Source organism: Mus caroli, chromosome 9 (assembly GCF_900094665.2).
Source record: "Mus caroli chromosome 9, CAROLI_EIJ_v1.1, whole genome shotgun sequence".
In the NCBI taxonomy this organism is placed as follows: domain Eukaryota; kingdom Metazoa; phylum Chordata; class Mammalia; order Rodentia; family Muridae; genus Mus; species Mus caroli.
Genome location: NC_034578.1, coordinates 37134518 through 37152334, shown reverse-complemented (window position 1 = coordinate 37152334; position 17817 = coordinate 37134518). Strand labels below are relative to the sequence as shown.

Here is a 17817-nt window from a genome sequence, read left to right as displayed (position 1 = left end):
AAGAAAATGCCTCTCCCCAGTAGGTCCTCAGACAGGAGTAGGGCCTCATGAGCTCCTACCACATCCATGGTGGACTGAAAGGCGCAGTCTTGTTCAGGTCTCAAACAGCTTCTGTGCAGTTGTGATCAATGACCAGACAGCATTTCACGGCACTCACCCTCCTGCTCCTGCTCCTATGGTCTTCCTATTCCTTCTTTGATGTTTCAAGAGCCTTAGAGAGGGAGGGCTTTATCTGTCATACACACAATAATTCCTCCTGTCATCTCGGTGTTTATGGATAAAGTCTTTGATAAAGAAATACGTGTATACTTCTTAAAGTGGTAGCTGCAGTTGTGCTACAATAGTTCTAATCTTTAGATATTTTAAACAGATTTTAAAATATTTGTGTATATGGTCGTGTCTGTGTGCCTGTGAGTATAGGTGCCTTCATTGGCCAATAAAGGGATATCAGATCGACTGGAGCTGGAGTTACAGGTGGTTGGGAGCCATGTGACAGGGGTACAGGGAACTAAACTGAGGTCTTCTGGAAGTGCCACAAGCACCCTTAACCACAATCTTTCAAGCCAGATTTTCAATCTTAATCAGCATTAAGCTGGTGGAGATGGGTGTGATGGTGCATATCTTTAAGCCCAGCACTTGAGAGGCTAGTAGATCTCTGAGTTCAAGGCTAGCCTGGCATACAGAGTAAGTTCCAGGATTGCCAGGTTACACAGAGAAACCCTTGTCTCGATCCTTCCCCCAAATACACAACAATTGTGAAGGACTAAATCCTCATTGTCTCTTGTTACTATTTTCCCTTTAGAGGATCTTGGCCCTTTTTGGAAGCTAGATACTGGAAAACAGCTTTGCCCTTATTCTCCCTAAAGTGAAAGTCACCTGAGCCTTCCCTACGTTAGATCTTTCCTATTAGCATCTCCCCACCTGGTTAGACTAGCGAGCATTTCTTTGTGTTCTTTTGTGTTTGTGTAGAGGAGAAAAGGAAGAATGGAAAGGCTGGATCCCTCATCTAGCACGTTTAGCTTTAGATTTTCAAGTACTTTTTATTCTCCAGTGTTAGTTTCCTGGGTCCAAGAAGTTAGAAAGATTGGATGCTGGATGGGAGCCAGAGGGGACAGCAGCCACAGGTTGTAAGCATAGCAAACCCAGAGCAAGTGGTCTTCAGAGACACTTTATTGACATGAACAGAGAGACTTTATTGGAAACATGTGCCTGTGCACTAGTGTACACACACACATGCGCGCGCACACACATGCTTGCACACTTTTACAGACCTAAAACCAAGGGGTCTATCTGGAGCCTAACCTAGTGCTCGACACAGAGAGTGTTGAACAATGTGAGTAGATGATCAGAATGATGCGTAGGCACACCAAGGTCCTGGTTACATACATTTGCATTGACTGAGTGAATTCACAGAACCAGGGCTTTCTCATTTATAAAACAAGTGAGAGGAAGGTCTCTGTCTCTTTCTCTCTCTGTTTCTGTGTGTGTGCGTGCGTGCGCGCGTGCACACGTGCACACGCGCTCGCACACATGCATACATACACAGGCACAAGCGTGTGCATCTTTATGTAAATATGCTTATGGGCCTTAACTTGTGTGCATGTATATGTGGAGGCCAGAAGTCAACCTTGGGTGTCATTCCTCAGGCACTATCCACCTTGTTGGTTTTTTGGTTTTGTTTTTGGAGACGGTCTCTCACTCTCCTGGAGCTTGCCAAGTAAGTAAGTTTGGCCTGGTGACCTGGTTAGCGAGTCTCAGATCTTCCTGACTCTGCCTCCCCAGGTCTGGGATGACCAACGTGTGCCATAATGTATGTCTGGCTGTTCACATGGATTCTAGAGATCATACGGAGACTCTCCTGCTGGCGTGGCAAGCACTTTACCTCTTGGGCTATCACCTTAGCCCTGTCCACTTTTAAGCCCACTTCTGTCTTTCTCAGCATAATCTTGCTCTGAAAACTTCCCTTTCTACTTGCAATTCTATTTTGATGTCTAGAGCAAACCCAGAAACTCAAAAGGAAAGCATGGGTGTGCAGTTAATCGAGAGTAGAGGAACCAAAGAATAATGTGTAAACAGATTGAAATGAAAGCCTGAGATAGCAAGCACTGAGTCTTTCCACTTAGGGACTGGGGCTTGATCCAACACCTCGCTGATACTCCAAGTCAACAGGGCAAGATGCTTTCAGGCGCAACCGAGTAACCAAGTTCACAGTTGTTAGACAGTAATAAAGGGGAAATTAGACTCAGCTTAGTTTGACCTTCAGTAAATTATTGAGAATCAGTCACAGCAAATACCCAGCACCAAGACAAACAGTGGGGTTTCTAGAGGATTATAGCCCTTGAGAACTCTTCTAAGCCCTTTAGTAAGCAGTAGCACACCAGGAAAGGCTCCAGAGCTGCACACGTCTAGTCTGGGATTCTAAGTAGAAGATTGGGAAGAAGATGGAGATGGTGAAGATTTTAAGTTGGCTGGTGAGTGCCATACCTTGTAGGTCATAGTCATGATCTCCCATAAGCAAATGCAATTGTGTTTCTGGAAAAACCCCCATGTACAAACAAACCAGATAAAAAAGAGTGGGATGGGAGTCCCAAAGCGGATGTCTGACATCCACAAAGAAGGAAACGATGTGGGTGAAAAGGGAGCTTGCCATACAAAGTCCGATGAGGGTGGAGAAGGGTCTTTCTTATAGAGCTCCTCAGAGTGAGGACAATTCTCTTACTGAGTCTCACTTGCATCTTTTTATATACCATAAGGCCTCCTGCCCTTGCTATCTGTAGGGGCTAAAGAATATTGCACTTAGAACAGTCATTAAAAAAGAGATATTGACTAAGAATCTTGTCACTTGTTCCCTGCTCTCTTGGGTGGGGATGAGGGTAGGGGTGGGGGACTTTACAAACACCAATACCCAAACATGACATCTACAGGTGAGGTATTTAGAAGCTACACACCTATCTTTGTCTCTTTGTTCATTGTCCATTTCAGACTAAAACCATTTTTCGCCATATAGCTATTGCCCTCAGGTGCCGTGTCTCTTGGAGGATGCTTCAGATTCACAAATCTTTGTGTGAAATCCTAAAGTCTATCTCATGTCACCTGTAGCCTCTGCTGGACAAATGCCATGCTACTGCCCTGCTGAATGTTAAGAGTCCTCAGAAACATCTTTCAGCTTAGGGAGTTTAAGAGTGGAGTCCTGAAACTCATCTCTCGTCCAGTTTAATCCCCTCAATATCCTGTTCAGGCTTGTGTGAGTCTCAGATGCCTCCTGTAAAATGAAGACTAATACTGATCCACAGACACTGAGAAATGAAGAACGGAGGCATTTCAATCCAGAAAATTCAATCATCCATGTTTCCAATCTCGGGAGTGTTATATCGCTTTCAAGACCTACTGAAATCGTCCTGGATCCTTCCTTGGCTTCTTGGAGGTTCTGGGTTTGTTCCAAGCCTTTGGGATTATGGAGATATAGCCTCGAAACACTGAGCTCCAGAATGTATTCCAGTGCACACAGAAGATGTCTCTGGAAAGTTTAGGGGCATGCTGCTCTCTTGTGTTCTAAGAGGCAGGAAAAGAATGACTTCAATGAATCAAAGTGAGTGGCACACTTTGGCTTTTAAACAAACTAATCAGGGCTTCCTTCCAATATACATTCATCCTTTTGCTGCAGTGGAGGACAACCCAATTGGAGACAGGACACAGAGAATACTATTCTCCAGTACTTATCTAAAGTCATTTGGAGCACAGGGGACAACTCTAGTTGAGTTGGGAGCTACTTGATTGGAAGCAAGGATAGAGTGAGGTTTAGTCCATGGAGAGATGTTGGCTCTTCAGTTCAGGCAAGGTCAAGATGTATAGGAGTTCTGATAGAGTTCAGAAGTCAGGTAAAAATCTCACAGTTGGGTGGGTGGTTGGTGAATAAAAAGATGGATGTATTGGGACACCTGGGGCACTTCCTGATGTTGCTGGCATCGCTGAACTGGAGATAGCCAGTCGCTCAGCACTCAGATCACCCACCAACAATAGAAGAACTCATTGAGAATGTCCAGGGCAACCCTCTCCAAACACATACAGAGGAAACAGGGAATGAGAGAATTATTATGCCTTTGTTATCATGAGCAAGGGGTTTGGGTTGCTCAATATTCAGGCCAAAGTGATTCAGCTTCTGAAGGGTTTGACGTAATAGAGAGCATTGTGATGTGACCATTAACGTAGAGTACCCGAAGGACGAGATTGCTACATAGAGTAGAAAAGACCAAATTGAAAGTCACTTCCATTGTAGATGCCAAATGCCATCCACATCCACTTTACCCTCCCAAATGCCTGTACATCACCTCAGGTCACAGCACGTTATTCCTCCACGGGTACCACAGAGTTCTCCTTGTTCTCTGATGGGATAGCAAGGTAGTCAGACCTGCAGCGGGCATGGGAGAGGGAAAGAAGCGGTGCCTTAGTAGTCATTGGTGAGTGTGTAGGAAAGGCATGTGACCCAGGAACAAGGCTGTGTATAGAAAGCCTCTGTGTTTCCTTCTGGTTAGGCTTCCCAAGACAAACGTACAGTTAGCTTCAGCAGATATAATAATATCCCCTTCCCATATTGTATACGAATATCTCCAGCCGCAATATCTGACTCTTCATCATCCTCAGGATGAAGGCTGATATTGTGACTAAGCTGAATGGGTGTGAATTTGTATTTCAAAGTTGCTTTAATTTTCATATTCCCTTACTGGTGAGGTGAAGAACATCTCCATACGTTTGTACGCTGTCTTGTTTTCTACTTCTATAGTCTCGTGATTTGTTTTCTTGTTTTTCTGAAATATTTGATTTTTTTTATTATTTCATATTTGGAATATTTGTCCAAATCTGTTGCCAATAAGTTTTCCTATAGCTTCTTATCAAGAACAATTGACAGTTTACATATAATGTAGTGAAAATTAACTTTTTTCCATCTTTGATTTGTACTTCTGGTATTTAAGATTTTTTTTCTGTAAAACATGATGCTTTAAATATAAATTCTTATTAAACTACAAGAAGATACTTTTCTCTATTTTACACATAATATTTTTCCTACTATTTTATTGCAACTTACAAGTTTTACATTCTACTTTTAAATTTTACCCCCAGTTTATTTTGGTGTCTAGAGAGATGAGTAATCTAATTTTAGTATCATAAACTTTTCTCTGCTAGCTCTACACTCAACCTTAGCTAAAAGACAGAGAAACAATTCTGTGATATTCTTATAAGCAGTGTTCATGACTCTACAAACATAGTTTTCTCTTTGCATTGATGTAGGTCAGTGATAGGCAAACTTTCAGAATCACAAGCTGTACTTACCTGTTTAGAGTTTTGTAAACAACAACAACAACATCAACAAAAACCCAGAGGAATGCTGTGACAGAAGTCCTGTGTAACTTTGCAAAACCTAAAATAATCAAGCTATGCTTTGGTTTAAGGACTGTTGGCTCCTTGGCTCCTGTGTAACCTTTATTTTGAATTTGTCATGTCCCCTGGGAAATCCAATAGAGGTTTGTACTGGAATTTCATTGACTTGGAGGATTATTTTGGGCAAGAACTGCGTGGAAGAGTGATGCTTTGTGCTTTGCCCTTCTGCTTTTCTTCATGTTTCTCAATAAGGTTCTGTGATTTTCTCCTTAGGGGTCTTCCACGTGCCTGTTGTCTTTATTCCTAGGGACTGGTGAACAGATGTTACTGTTGCAGTTAAATATTTTTAAAGATGTATTTTTACGTGTAATGGATGTTTTTCCTGCATGTATATGTAGGTGTGAGTGTGTGTGTGTGTGTGTGTGTGTGTGTATACAATGTGTGTTCTTGGTGCCCATGGAGGTCAAAAGAAGATATTAGATACCCTGGAACTGGGGTTATAGATGGTTATGCGCCACCATGTAGGTACTGGGAATTGAACCTGAGTCCTCTGGAAGAGCAGCAAGTGCTTGTAACTGCTGAACCATCTCCTCAGCCCTTATTGCAATTAATGAACTTTTTTCTAATGTAAGGATTTAAATGTGCTTCTACACTTGTTGCTGGGACATAGTTGATTCTTGGTAGAGTGTTACTCTCCTCTGCCATCAGAGACACAGTTTGAGAAATGTCTTATCATATGTTCTTGTCCTTGTGTGGACATCCATAATCTGTAAGTGCACAAACTATGCTTTCACCAGGTGATGTGATTTTATGGGACCACTATGGTATGCATGGACTCTGTGACTAAAAGAAACATTATGTGATATAGGACTGAAGTTGGATTTGCCTCGGTGACCTTATATAATATTCTTAACTAGGTTGCTTAAGGAAATTTTATGTAGATACTGGTACTTTGGGTGCAAGGTACTGAATAATATATTTTCCTCCTTTGTAAATCTTATCCTTTCATTTATATTTGTGATGGTCGGTTCAATACCTCAGAGGCAAGTCTGTGGGCATGTACGAAAGGGATCATGTAGATTAAGGCTAGCCTCTAAACATGTAAAGGATGGTTTTAATTACATTAACCTAGGCAGGACAACCCATCTTAATTGTCGGAGTGACCATTCCCTAGGCAGGGATCCTGGGATCTATAAAAGGGGAAAGAAAATGAACTGACCATGCATACATTCACTACTGACTGCTCTTGACTGTAGAACCCAGTCCTCTCAAGCTCCTACCGTGGTGACTTTCCTGGACTCTAACCTGGTACTGAGAACCAAATAAACCCATGTGCCTGTCAGTTGCTTTCTTCAGAGTATTTCATCACAGCAACAGGAAAAAAACAAAAACAAACAAAAAAAACCTGAGCACATTTCTTAGTATTTTACCCAAGGTTTCAAATATAGTATTGAACAGGAGCCTGGAGAGATGGCATCCTTGTCATGTTTCTGATATCATAAATATTTCTTCCAACGTTTCCTCTCATATGGTAGTGATGGAGAGTACCAAGTAGTTGCCATTTATCTGTTTAAAGGAAAATTTTTTTCAGTGTAGATTTATATGTTCACTCTACTCAGGAAATGAGATGCTGCTTAAGTTAGGGGGTCATGTCCTGACAAATGATCGCAATGCCTACCTCACCTACCATCAAGGCTCCCTTAGCAACAGTGTGCCTCCTGCTGACTGGAGGCCGAGGTTCACAGTGACTGCTCAGCATCAGGAGCAGTCAAACTTTCAAAATAGAAATAGAAAGAGAGCAAACTTTCTATTGTGGGAAGACATCAGAACCCAGCCTCTGAAGTAACTATCTGCTGAGCATACATTGCCTCCACATCATTGTAAAGTAAAACACTCTTAGGATGACTGACCCTGAGTAGAGGACCACAAACATGATGCTGCCTTAGAGAAGTTGTTCCTTTCTGCCCTACCTACCACCTCTGCGTTCAGGTAATTCTCCCTCATTCTGTCTTCTGTAGTAGGTCACCTTATTTCCCTCTTCCTGTTTCTTCATTACATGTCACCCTTTCTATATCTGTGCCATATTCTATGTAACTTTTTCACATTTATCTTCTGGTTACCAATACATTATCTTCCACTGAATTAATCCATTGAGTAGTTTATTACCTTTTTAAATTTTTCAAAGAAAATATTTTTTGTGTCAACTCTAATTGTCCCTTGCTTTGCTCTTTGGCTCTTGCCTTTTCTCCCCCCCCCCTTCTCCTCCTCTTCTTCCTCCTCATTTTCCCTCCTTCTCCTCCTCCTTCTCCTCCTCCTCCTCCTTCTACTTCTTCCCTCATTCTTCTCTTCTTTTCTCTAAATATTTTATTTTGTTCATCTTTGTGAGGCACTGGGAGTTGAATCACAGGCCTTTCACGGGGAAGATATAAGCTTTCCTCTGGAGCTGCATCCTAGCCCCATTTTTATTATTTTAAACAAGATTATTTTCTAAAAGCTTTATTTTTACACTTTCTGTGTTTGAGTCTCCTGGGACCTAATCACACAGCCTGCACCATCTCTTGCTCAGCTCTCTTGCATTCTTCAGTTAGTTCTAGTTGGGAAGAGATTATGAAAGCAGGCTGAGCCACAGTTAGCCTGGGGGAGTCATCTTGTGAGGCCTTGGCCTAGAGTGGGTCTCTTTTGGAATTTCCCCCCACTCTTATTTCTGTAGATTTGAATCGAATTTCTCATCTTCAGTTTCCTTGATTATGTGGATTGAATCTATTTAAATCCCAAATACTGCAACCACAAGCTTATTCCCAAGAATCTTTTCTGGTTCTTGGAGTCAGGCTAGCATAGATAAGTTCCTTGGCTTTTCTTGAAGCTGGTTATGGTCTGGTCCACCTTTTGTTGCTCTCTGGGAATTCTGGCTGTTCTGGGGGTGGGGGTGGGGGTGTCTTAGCTCCTACTCTGTTTCCTCTGTGAGTCTTATTGGAGGTACAGTGTGTCCAAGCCTCAGTATCCTCCACTCAACCCAAAGTACTGTTTTTACACTGCCCAGGTGGATTGATATGCTCCAGGATGCGGGGAGAGAGAAAAGCTGAATATGTCAGAAGGGGCACAGATGTTAAGAATAGAGGCCTGGGTTCAATCCCCAGCTTCTCCATTCAACACGTCAATGTGCTTGTCTTCAGTGAGTAAACCTCAACTCCACATCTGTGAACTGGTTATGAGAATGCATCATTTTACGGGGCTTGCCTTGGCAGCTGCTGGTCTTTTCCATAGTGGTTTAATATGCAGGCCAAGAGACAGCTGGCCTGAATTCAAATCTCCATTTGTTCCTGTGCTGGCTACGTTGTCAACTCAACCCAAGCTAGAAAAAGGAACCTCAATTGAGAAAAATGCTCCCATCAAATTAGCTTATGGGCAAGCCTGCGGGGCATTTTCTTGACTGGTGATTGATGTGAGAAGGTCCAGGTCACTGAGGTTGGGTGGCCCCCCTGGGTAAGGCATCCTAAGTGATCCATGCGTCACATGCCAATGAGAAGTTCGGCTGTGGCCTCTGCTTTGGTTCCTGCTTCAAGGATCTTGCCTTGAGTTCCTGCCCTGACTTTCTTTGAGGATGAACAGTGATTTGGAAGTTTGAACAAAGTGAATCCTACCTGTGTTCTCTCCCCATCCCTCCCCAGTGGCTTTTTGTTGTTTTTCTCCCACTGATATAGTAACTACGACAGTCTGCCACTTACAGAAACTCATTTAGGTATACTATTTTTCTGTGTATAATAATAGGTATCATAATGTATTCTTTATAGATTGTTAAGAGGAATGCAGAGCAAGTGTACGGATTGCTTAACGCCTCGCCTCTGAGTGCACACACATTCTGAGTGTGTGAGCTGATATTACGTGTGCATCTTTGGACTTACGCATTTTCCTGAGCTGCCTCTTCAGCCTTAGAGACCTTTCTGTAGCAATAGATCATCTCAATAAACAGCCACAAGGTGAGGAAGACCAGGAGGATGTACATCATGATTTCCGAGACCACGGAGGTGAAGTCTTCTCCCGCTACAAAGAGGAGAAATGAGGTTCAGAATGCATGTGTCCCACAGACCCAGGAAGCCTGTTTGTTTTACCTAAGGATTTATTTATTTATGTATATAAGCGCTCTGTTTGCATATGTGCCTGCATGACAGAAGAGGGCATTGGATTCCATTATAGATGGCAGTGAGCCATTATGCAGTTGATAGGAATTGAACTTAGGACCTCTGGAAGAACAGCCAGTGCTCCTAACCATTGAACCAACGCTCCAGCCTAAAGCCTTGTTTTATGTATAGCTCAGATAAGCACTGAACCTAGAAGAACCCATGAGGATATTAAAGGAATTTACAGTCTGACTCCTCTTCCTACACCATGTGTCCCACCCTTTGCCACCTCTATCCTGGGACCCTGTCCTGCTTTTCAGCCTCCTGAGAATTACCCCAGATTCTGCTAAAAAGCCCCTCCAGGGGAAACGTCTCTCAGGATGTCACGTAATTTGTCACATCCATGTGCAGTTTCATCTAGCCAGTCAAATCACTCCCTGGTGGAACTGTGCTGTGCTGCTTCTCTACCGACTGCGAGAATGTATTTTTGAAGGGCCAGCCTGCTGTTTCATCTCTAGATACTTAGACATTCAGTTTGCTTTCTCCTATGGGAGCTCGAAGCTATGGGTGAAGCTGGAAGCACAGGAACATATAAAACATGCCTGACATATCTTCTGCTGGGCTTGCTATGGCCTGGCAAATGTGCGCTATAGCTATCTATTGTGGTGCAGTAGATCCAAGGGAGTAACAGGAAGGCTCCCTCCCATGTCTATCACCTGTAGGAGACGAGGCCACACCTTCCTGTATGGGAATAAGGACAGAGAGACTAAACCTGGAAAAAGCTAACAAGGAGAACCATGCAGATTCCCTGGGGCCCCGGGAGTGGGGCAAATAAATATCTGTCATGTGATATGGGGTGGGGGTGAGGGTGGCAGCCAAATATGACACAGGCAAAAACTAAAAGCAAATATATCTTAGGATGGGGCAGGGTGGAAGGAAAAGATGCAATGGAGAGGGGTAACTGGAAAATGGAAAGATTTGGATGCTGGTCCTGTTCCTTATGCCCTCTTCATGTTCCTAAGCAAGCCCTTAGCTCCTTGGAGAGCACTCACCACACCTATATCCTCCATGTGCCCCAGGGAAATCCTATGAACACATATGGGACCTCAAGCTATGAAGTCACTGAGCCAGCAAGGCTGGCGTGGAGGCAGATGGATTAAATACTATCCCAAAGTCCTTCCCAGCCCTCCCGTCCATGCAGCTCTGTTATTCTACTATGTATAGCTTGTTTTCTCCTCTCTCCTAGACTGAGGACTGCTCTGGTGCCAAGCAGGCAGACTAGCTTAGTGATGTATACTTCCCCACTGACTGTGTCCCCAGCATCTCTGGAGGCCAAAGCCTGAGAGAGCAGGGGGCAGAGACACACAGGCACCCGCCTATGGTCGGGCAGGCAGCAGACAACAGTTTCTGGTGGTGAACACAAGGTAGCACCAGGCTCCCTTCCCCAAGGAGGAACAAGCACATAAACAAAGGAGGGTAATGGAACCTTTGAATGGATTTATACCTCAGAGAGCTTCCTGGTCAACCCCCCTGCTTCCTCCTCACCAGGGGACACAGCTCTCACAGAAGTGGATCAACAAGTTTTCCTTCAGGGGACCTGAGCCTTCTACACTTTGAGAACTTCATTTAAGTGTCTCAAGACACAGTGTCACTTACTAGATTTTATAACAATGATACATTTTTTTTAAATCAGCCAGTGGTCTAGAGATTATCATTTCTCCACTTCCTTGCTTAGGGACTTCTGTTTTTATGGCTTGTACCACTGCCTGCTCACCAGCCTATAAGATTATGCTGGAAATATAACCATCTGCAAGGGTCTGAGGATGACAAGGTAGTATAAAAACACAAGGAAGGGCAGAGTTCACACTCTGACTTGTGACTTGGGAGGAACCACTTGCCGGGGCTATGAACCACAGTGCTTTGTCTCCTAACAGAATCGCAAAAGCAGTTTGTGAGGATCCCCCATGATTCTGGACTCAGATCAGGAGGGAGATGCACATGTTATGTTTTTTGAGACTACTTCCCACCTGCCAACGATGAACTAAAAGAGTCTGGAGACTTTAAGGACTAGGGAACTATCACCTCATCCCCCTCTGGCTGAGGACAGACACAGGTAGAGAGACTACAGATGGGAGAGGACCAGCAAGCTGGTCATCAATTAAGGTGCCTGCCACCAAACCTGATGAGCTGAGTTCAGCCTGTTACCCACATAGGAGAAGGAAAAAACCAACTCCCACGAGTTGTCTTCTGAACAACACACATACCATAGCATGTGTGCATATAGACGGACAGACAGATAGATACACACACAGTGTAAGTACATGTAAATTTAAAATTTTAAAACCCCCGAGAAGACTTAAGGCTCACTAAATTTTGAAAACAACTTGTTTGGAGATAGGATGTGGCTCACTAGAGCAGACGAGATGACTTCTAAATACAAATTAGGGATTCAACACTGGCCAGAGAAAAAGGCATGTTGGAGTCTTTGGCTGTAGGCCTTGTGGAAGATGCACTGTTCCCAGGGAAGTCATCCCAATATCGTGTTTTGGCCTGTCTGCTTTGAGGGGGGAGACAGCAAGGGATTCTGGTGGGGCATGTTGTAGGAAGTGGGCCATGTAGGAAGGCAGGTCTACATGCATGAGCTTGTGTGCTCTCTAAGGAGCTCATGTATAAGAAGCCACTGTCCATCGCCCCACCCAACCCCTGAAGAGATGACAGGCCTCAGGCTTACCCTCTTCAGTGACTCGCAGGGGTATTAGTCTTGTGGTCTTCACAAAGGGCCTGTGTGCCTCGAACTCAAACTCCCTGGACACATTGCATGTGTAGAGGCCAGAGTCATTCAGAGTGACATTGAGAACAGTGATGGATACGTCCTGCAGGTCTTTGCTCCCATTCCACTGCAGACGACCTTGGAAGGGGCTCTCCACCTCCTGGTGGCCATTTCGATACTCATATATCTGCAGAGAGAGGGGCGGAAGCAGATTGTGGCAAGAGAGTCAGGGAGGGACAGGGTGGAAGAAGCTACTATGGGCAGGAAAGCTAGGAGATAATGTTAGCAGAAGACCCAGAGCAATGGGGAGGGATAAAGAGGGACAGAGGAAGCCACGGGAGAGAATGAAAATAGAGCAAGGTAGGTAGAGGCAAACAGATGGCATGGTAAGGGGAGAGGCAGCATAGAGTAGTCAAAAAGAATGCTGGGAGAAAAAAGGAGTGGGGTGGAGAAGAAAAGAGACTAGGAAGAGGAAAACGAATGGTTGGGGGCAGAAAGCAGGTAAAGGATGGTGAGATATGGGATGAGGCAGCCAGGGAGGGAGAAGGACATAGAGACCAACAAGACGACTGTGTTAGCAGGGAAGATACCTGACAGCCCTGAGCTTGACGCCTGACTCTGTGAGATGCCATCTATCATGGTGATTGTGGCACAACCTGGTCAGGCCAATGCATGATGCTGAAGGATGCCCCATGAGCCAAGACCTCACCATGGAAAGATGCTCGGAGAGCTTTTGCTTTGGGCAGAGTTAGAACCAAAGTCAGGTCTTCCCGGCTTTCATCTCAAATACTCTCTGACACCACACTGTTTTCATCTAGTCTCCACTAGCCATGGATGGTGACTGAAATTGGAATTCATATTTCCTAGACATTAACCACAATTTAGTTCCTCAGTTGGGTCATCTGGTTGGGACAGTGTGGAAGCAGTGAATGCAGCTAGCAGGCGCACAGGCCTAAACCCCATGGGCCCTTCATATCTGGCCAAGACCTCTGACCTCCTAGAAATTGGGAATTAATCTGAATTGTACCTTCCCTGGTATATGATTCTAAGACTCTAAAAAGTCATCGTTGGCCCTTGCTTTGGCACCAGATAGGGAGCCAACTTAGATGCAAGTGCAACATGGAACCTGGATTCAGAAATGGGCCCACTGAAGGGGAAAGAAAGAACGAACAGGTGAAAGTCACTTCCACCATGTTGTCTCCATTAAATGTTGTGGGAGAGACCCAGGAGAATAAGAGAAATCAAGATAAGGAGACTTGGGTCTGCCGTCAGACCACCATGCGCAAATCTAAACTCATGTGCATGTGTGTATGTAAATCTAAACTGTTTTGCTAATTTTTTTTTTTTTTTGGTTTTTCGAGACAGGGTTTCTCTGTGTAGCCCTGGCTGTCCTGGCACTCACTTTGTAGACCAGGCTGGTCTCGAACTCAGAAATCCGCCTGCCTCTGCCTCCCGAGTGCTGGGATTAAAGGCGTGCGCCACCACGCCCGACGCTGTTTTGCTAATTTAATGTTACTCTTTTGAGTTTCGTGGTTTGTTTTTTTTTTTTTCTTTCTAACAAGCACTTATCATATTTCAAGGACTATTTTAAGGGCATTAAAAACCAGAGCTCATGACTCTTGGTAACAACCCCATAATGAAGTTTTTGTTTTTATTCCTACTTAAAAGAAAAAAAATAATTAGAAGAATCAGAGGTTAAATATGACCAAGGGCATGTAGCTAAATACTGTGGAGAAAAGAATGGAACCTGGATGGCCTGGCTCCAGAGTCAGTGAAAGTATTGACAAAATGAATCACAGCCCCATGAGTACTGTCCCAAACCAGAACTGAAATTGACCCTCACTCTGGCCCTGACCCTGGCACAGAGCCTGCAGGGCTTCTTCTCCTGTTAGGCATGAACCCTTTGGGGAGGGGAAGACTGAGGATTCCTCCTGAATAAGAATGGAGCATGGCCACCTGGGATACAGAACAGGGCAAGAACATGCTAAACACCTACTTACAGAGGTGGCTGTCTTGGGCATAGTGGTTGACACAAGCTGCAGTCACCCCAAGTTGCTCCTGCTTCACTGGGACTGTGAGAGTTGAAAGAACTCACCTGAGCTACTTTTCAGGAAGTTGCCTTGTGTCCTTTCTTTCAGTTTCATTAAATCCATTCCATAGTACTGTGCAGAAGATGACCATACCCATAAAAGGTCTACCTGGGAGCCTAGCCCACACAGGTTCTCTCGATATGTTTCTCTCTTATAATGGTTCCTGCTTGTAACCAGGGCTGCTCACCGCTGCCCAAGTGATCTACCTTGAAAGACTCTGGGTTCATACAAGGCTGTCAGTTATCTGCTGAGAAGATGTCAGGGTTCAGGAAAGGCATGAGAGCAAGTCAGGGCATCATTACCCAGACTGTTAGGAACCAGGCACACAGCACCATAGGCCAGCAAACAAAACGCCAGAGACAACAGTCTGACATACAAGGAAATCTTTACCGCCCTCAGGCCTGTAGAACCACTCCACCACAGTGGTGGCCTCCACCTCCTCCCTCTTCATGCAGGAGATGCATCTCAGCTTCATGGAATTGCCCTGCACGGCTTCTGTCTCCGAGGGTACTTCCACACACACAGGGAAGCAGACTCTGACTGGAGAGAGGATGGGTGGCAAGAAAGGGACAGCCAGAGTGGGCATGGGGGGACGAGGGGTGGGGGGGAGAGAGAAGAAGAAAAATAAATCACTGAGACATACTTGAAAACAGCGAGATCCATGTGTGTATCCATTACTGGGGCTCCTTGAGTATGTATGATCAGGATGAGCCTAGAGCAAGATGGTACGGAGTGGATCCTTCAACAGTGACTGGAAGCCATGAAGATGCAACAAAGGATAATCTTGAGCTTGACCCCAAAAGACTTGCAGTCTAGTGGGGTCATACATGCTTCCATCCATCAACTATTCACCCATGTGAACATTCACCCAGCAGGCATAGAAATCCATTCTTTGCCCAGTCTGATGCTGGATTAGAGATTCTAGGATGAACAACCTACTAGCCATGCTCTCGATGCATATATAACCCAACCGACAAAACATTTCTTTGGTGATTCATCCAGAACACACAAAGGGTCATATTAGTAAGGTGGCCAGTTCTCCCAGACAGGCAGTTAGTTACTTGTGTTTAGCTGGGGAGAAAGGAAGACAGGGCTGGTGGAACATGAGACAGAAAGGCCAATACGACCTGTGTTGAAAAGACCTGTCAGTGCTCTGTGGGGTAATATGTCAAGTGCTCTAATGCTCTATAGGAGAGACAGAATCAGATCTGTGTTTGAGGGCCCATGGAGGACGGTGCAACATCAGTGGGAGTATGGTGAACTGACCACTTAGGCTGGAGCAAGCTCTGTGCAGAGTAGAGAGACAAAATTCGAATTCTGGAGGGGTCAGATCATCTGACACATTGTCCACCACATGGAGGTTTGGACTTTGGGTTTCTACCCTCAAGAAACTCCCAAGTCCAAGGACCGAAGGTGACTATGTCAGATTGCAAATTTAGAATGAATCAAAAGCAGGGCATTGATGCCAACCAAACAAGAACAAACGTGGGATGCATTAACAGATGTACAGTGTGCAGAAGGAAGGAAGGGGAGGAATTCTGCAATTGTTCAGAACAAGTCTGGATGGCATGTTGCATTTAACAAAAGGAAGCTGTTCCATCAGTCCACACCCAAAGTGGCTGAGAAGACCAGACCACACGACCTGATAAGGAGCAGGTCGGGGAGCATGGGGATACTGAACTTGGACACAGAACAGGCTTGTCTTCAAACATTTCAGCCTGGCAGATGGAAGCGAAATTCAATTATACTCAATATTAAAAGTTATAAAAATCAGTTTGACACAGCTAATCTGTTTTTCTTTCAATGTTTTGAGACAGGGTCTTGCCTTGTAGCCCAAGTTTACCTTGAACTCACGATCCCGATTTACTCTCTGAGGGGTGGGATTACAGGCCTGTGTCCTCAAACCGAACTTTAGAATATTAAGGATTGCTGCAAACTTGAGGCCAGCCTGGGCTACTGAGTACAAACCTGTATTCAAGAATCCAGTCAACAAATTAATAACAAATAGTGGTTTGGGGCTGAGCTCAGTTGGTAGAGTGCTTGCCTAATGCGCATGAAGCTCCAACATTGAAAAATCAGATGTGGTGCTATATCCCGAAGTCCCAGCCCTCAGGATACTGAGGCAGGAGGATTAGAAGTTCAGGGTTCTCCTTGCTACTCATTGAATTTGAGGCTAGCCTAAATTATATGAGACTTTGTCTCAAAATAAATAACAACTTAAACAATAAAAATATATTTTCAGATGTTTCAGCTAACCGTAAATATAAAAAAGCTATCTGATAAGAGATTTTATAAATAATTATTTGGAAGCTTCAAAAGTATAACAACCACCAACAGTCTTTGTATGGGACTTTGAAGGATCCTCTGATACCCCTGTTCATGAATGAATGATAAATACGGATGCTCCAAGGTAAAACAGTACACACTAATATGTAAAAGCCAGCTCACTATAGGTGCTCAGCCTACCCATCTGAGAAGAGGCTGGAGCTTCAAGGGAGGCTATTTTGTTTCAGCTTTGTGTCAAAAGATAACACTATGTTTCAGTTCAATTAAAAATCAACATATTTCATTTTCATTTTAAACTTGGAATTTGGAGCCTGTTGGCATTATAAGTAAAGTTTTAAAAAATTCTAAGTGGAAAAGACCCTTGGCTTTTAAACCTTCAAGGGAAGTGGGCTAGCCTTATCCAGCAGTCTACAGAAGATTGGTTTCATCATTTTAACGGAGAAGGGTCCATATCTTGGGGGAAATGATTAGAAACACTTTGGGTACCCAGTAATCTTATAGTCTACATTACAGACTTGCTTCCAAAGCAACTGAAAAGGCGGTGTCATATTGCTGTGTAGCAGGAAGTCCGTGTAACGTAGATCCTTGGTGTCCATATTTAATGAAAGGCAACAAAGAAAAAGCAGTTCAATATGGATGGCCTCGAGGGCTTGGAAGGAAAATCCCAAGAGATGCACAGTTACAATTACAGGGGCAAGGTGATATTCGGAAACTTAAAGACTGTATTTGTCTAACTATCTAATTTGTCTGTGGCTCAGTTTATTCAATAAATTTTTTTTTAAAAATAAAACATCCAATAGATAGGTCATGAGAAGCCTATGGATTAATTTACATGATTCTGCGTTGGATAACTGTCATTACTAATGTTTATCTTCTATTTATTTGGCAAATGTATTGTGTTCCCATTTGTAGCTGCACTGTTCTAGGCACCAAGAATCAATGAAATCATTCCAGCTCTCTTGAAGCCTGGATTCCAATGGAGGTGGATTCAGAACAAAAGAAAACAGTAGGGAGGAGGGAGAGGAGAGAAGGGAGGGAAGGGGAGGGAGGGGAGGAAATGGGAACATATTTACAGGACTAGCTTTATTAAAAGGGGAACACTGATATTGGGAAGCCACTGGGGGGGAGAGGGAGGGAGAGGGAGAGAGAGGGAGAGGGAGAGGGAGAGGGAGAGGGA

General features: G+C 44.1%; 1 protein-coding gene across 4 annotated transcripts in view; it reads right to left on the bottom strand.

Annotated features, from left to right (window-relative positions):
* Positions 1-1147: 1147 nt before the first annotated feature.
* Scn3b (sodium voltage-gated channel beta subunit 3) overlaps positions 1148-17817 on the bottom strand; it is a 21987-nt gene continuing 5317 nt past the window's right edge. For 3 of the 4 annotated variants that reach the window (XM_029482100.1, XM_029482101.1, XM_021172581.2), the window contains exons 3-7: positions 14731-14894; positions 12226-12451; positions 9279-9417; positions 4329-4408; positions 1148-4230 (exon numbers count right to left, since the gene is read on the bottom strand). In XM_029482100.1, coding sequence (XP_029337960.1) covers positions 4345-4408; positions 9279-9417; positions 12226-12451; positions 14731-14894 — 593 coding nt within the window. In that variant the 3' untranslated portion in view covers positions 1148-4230; positions 4329-4344. The remainder of the gene's footprint in view (positions 4231-4328; positions 4409-9278; positions 9418-12225; positions 12452-14730; positions 14895-17817) is intronic. The other variant, XM_029482102.1, reaches the window with a different exon arrangement.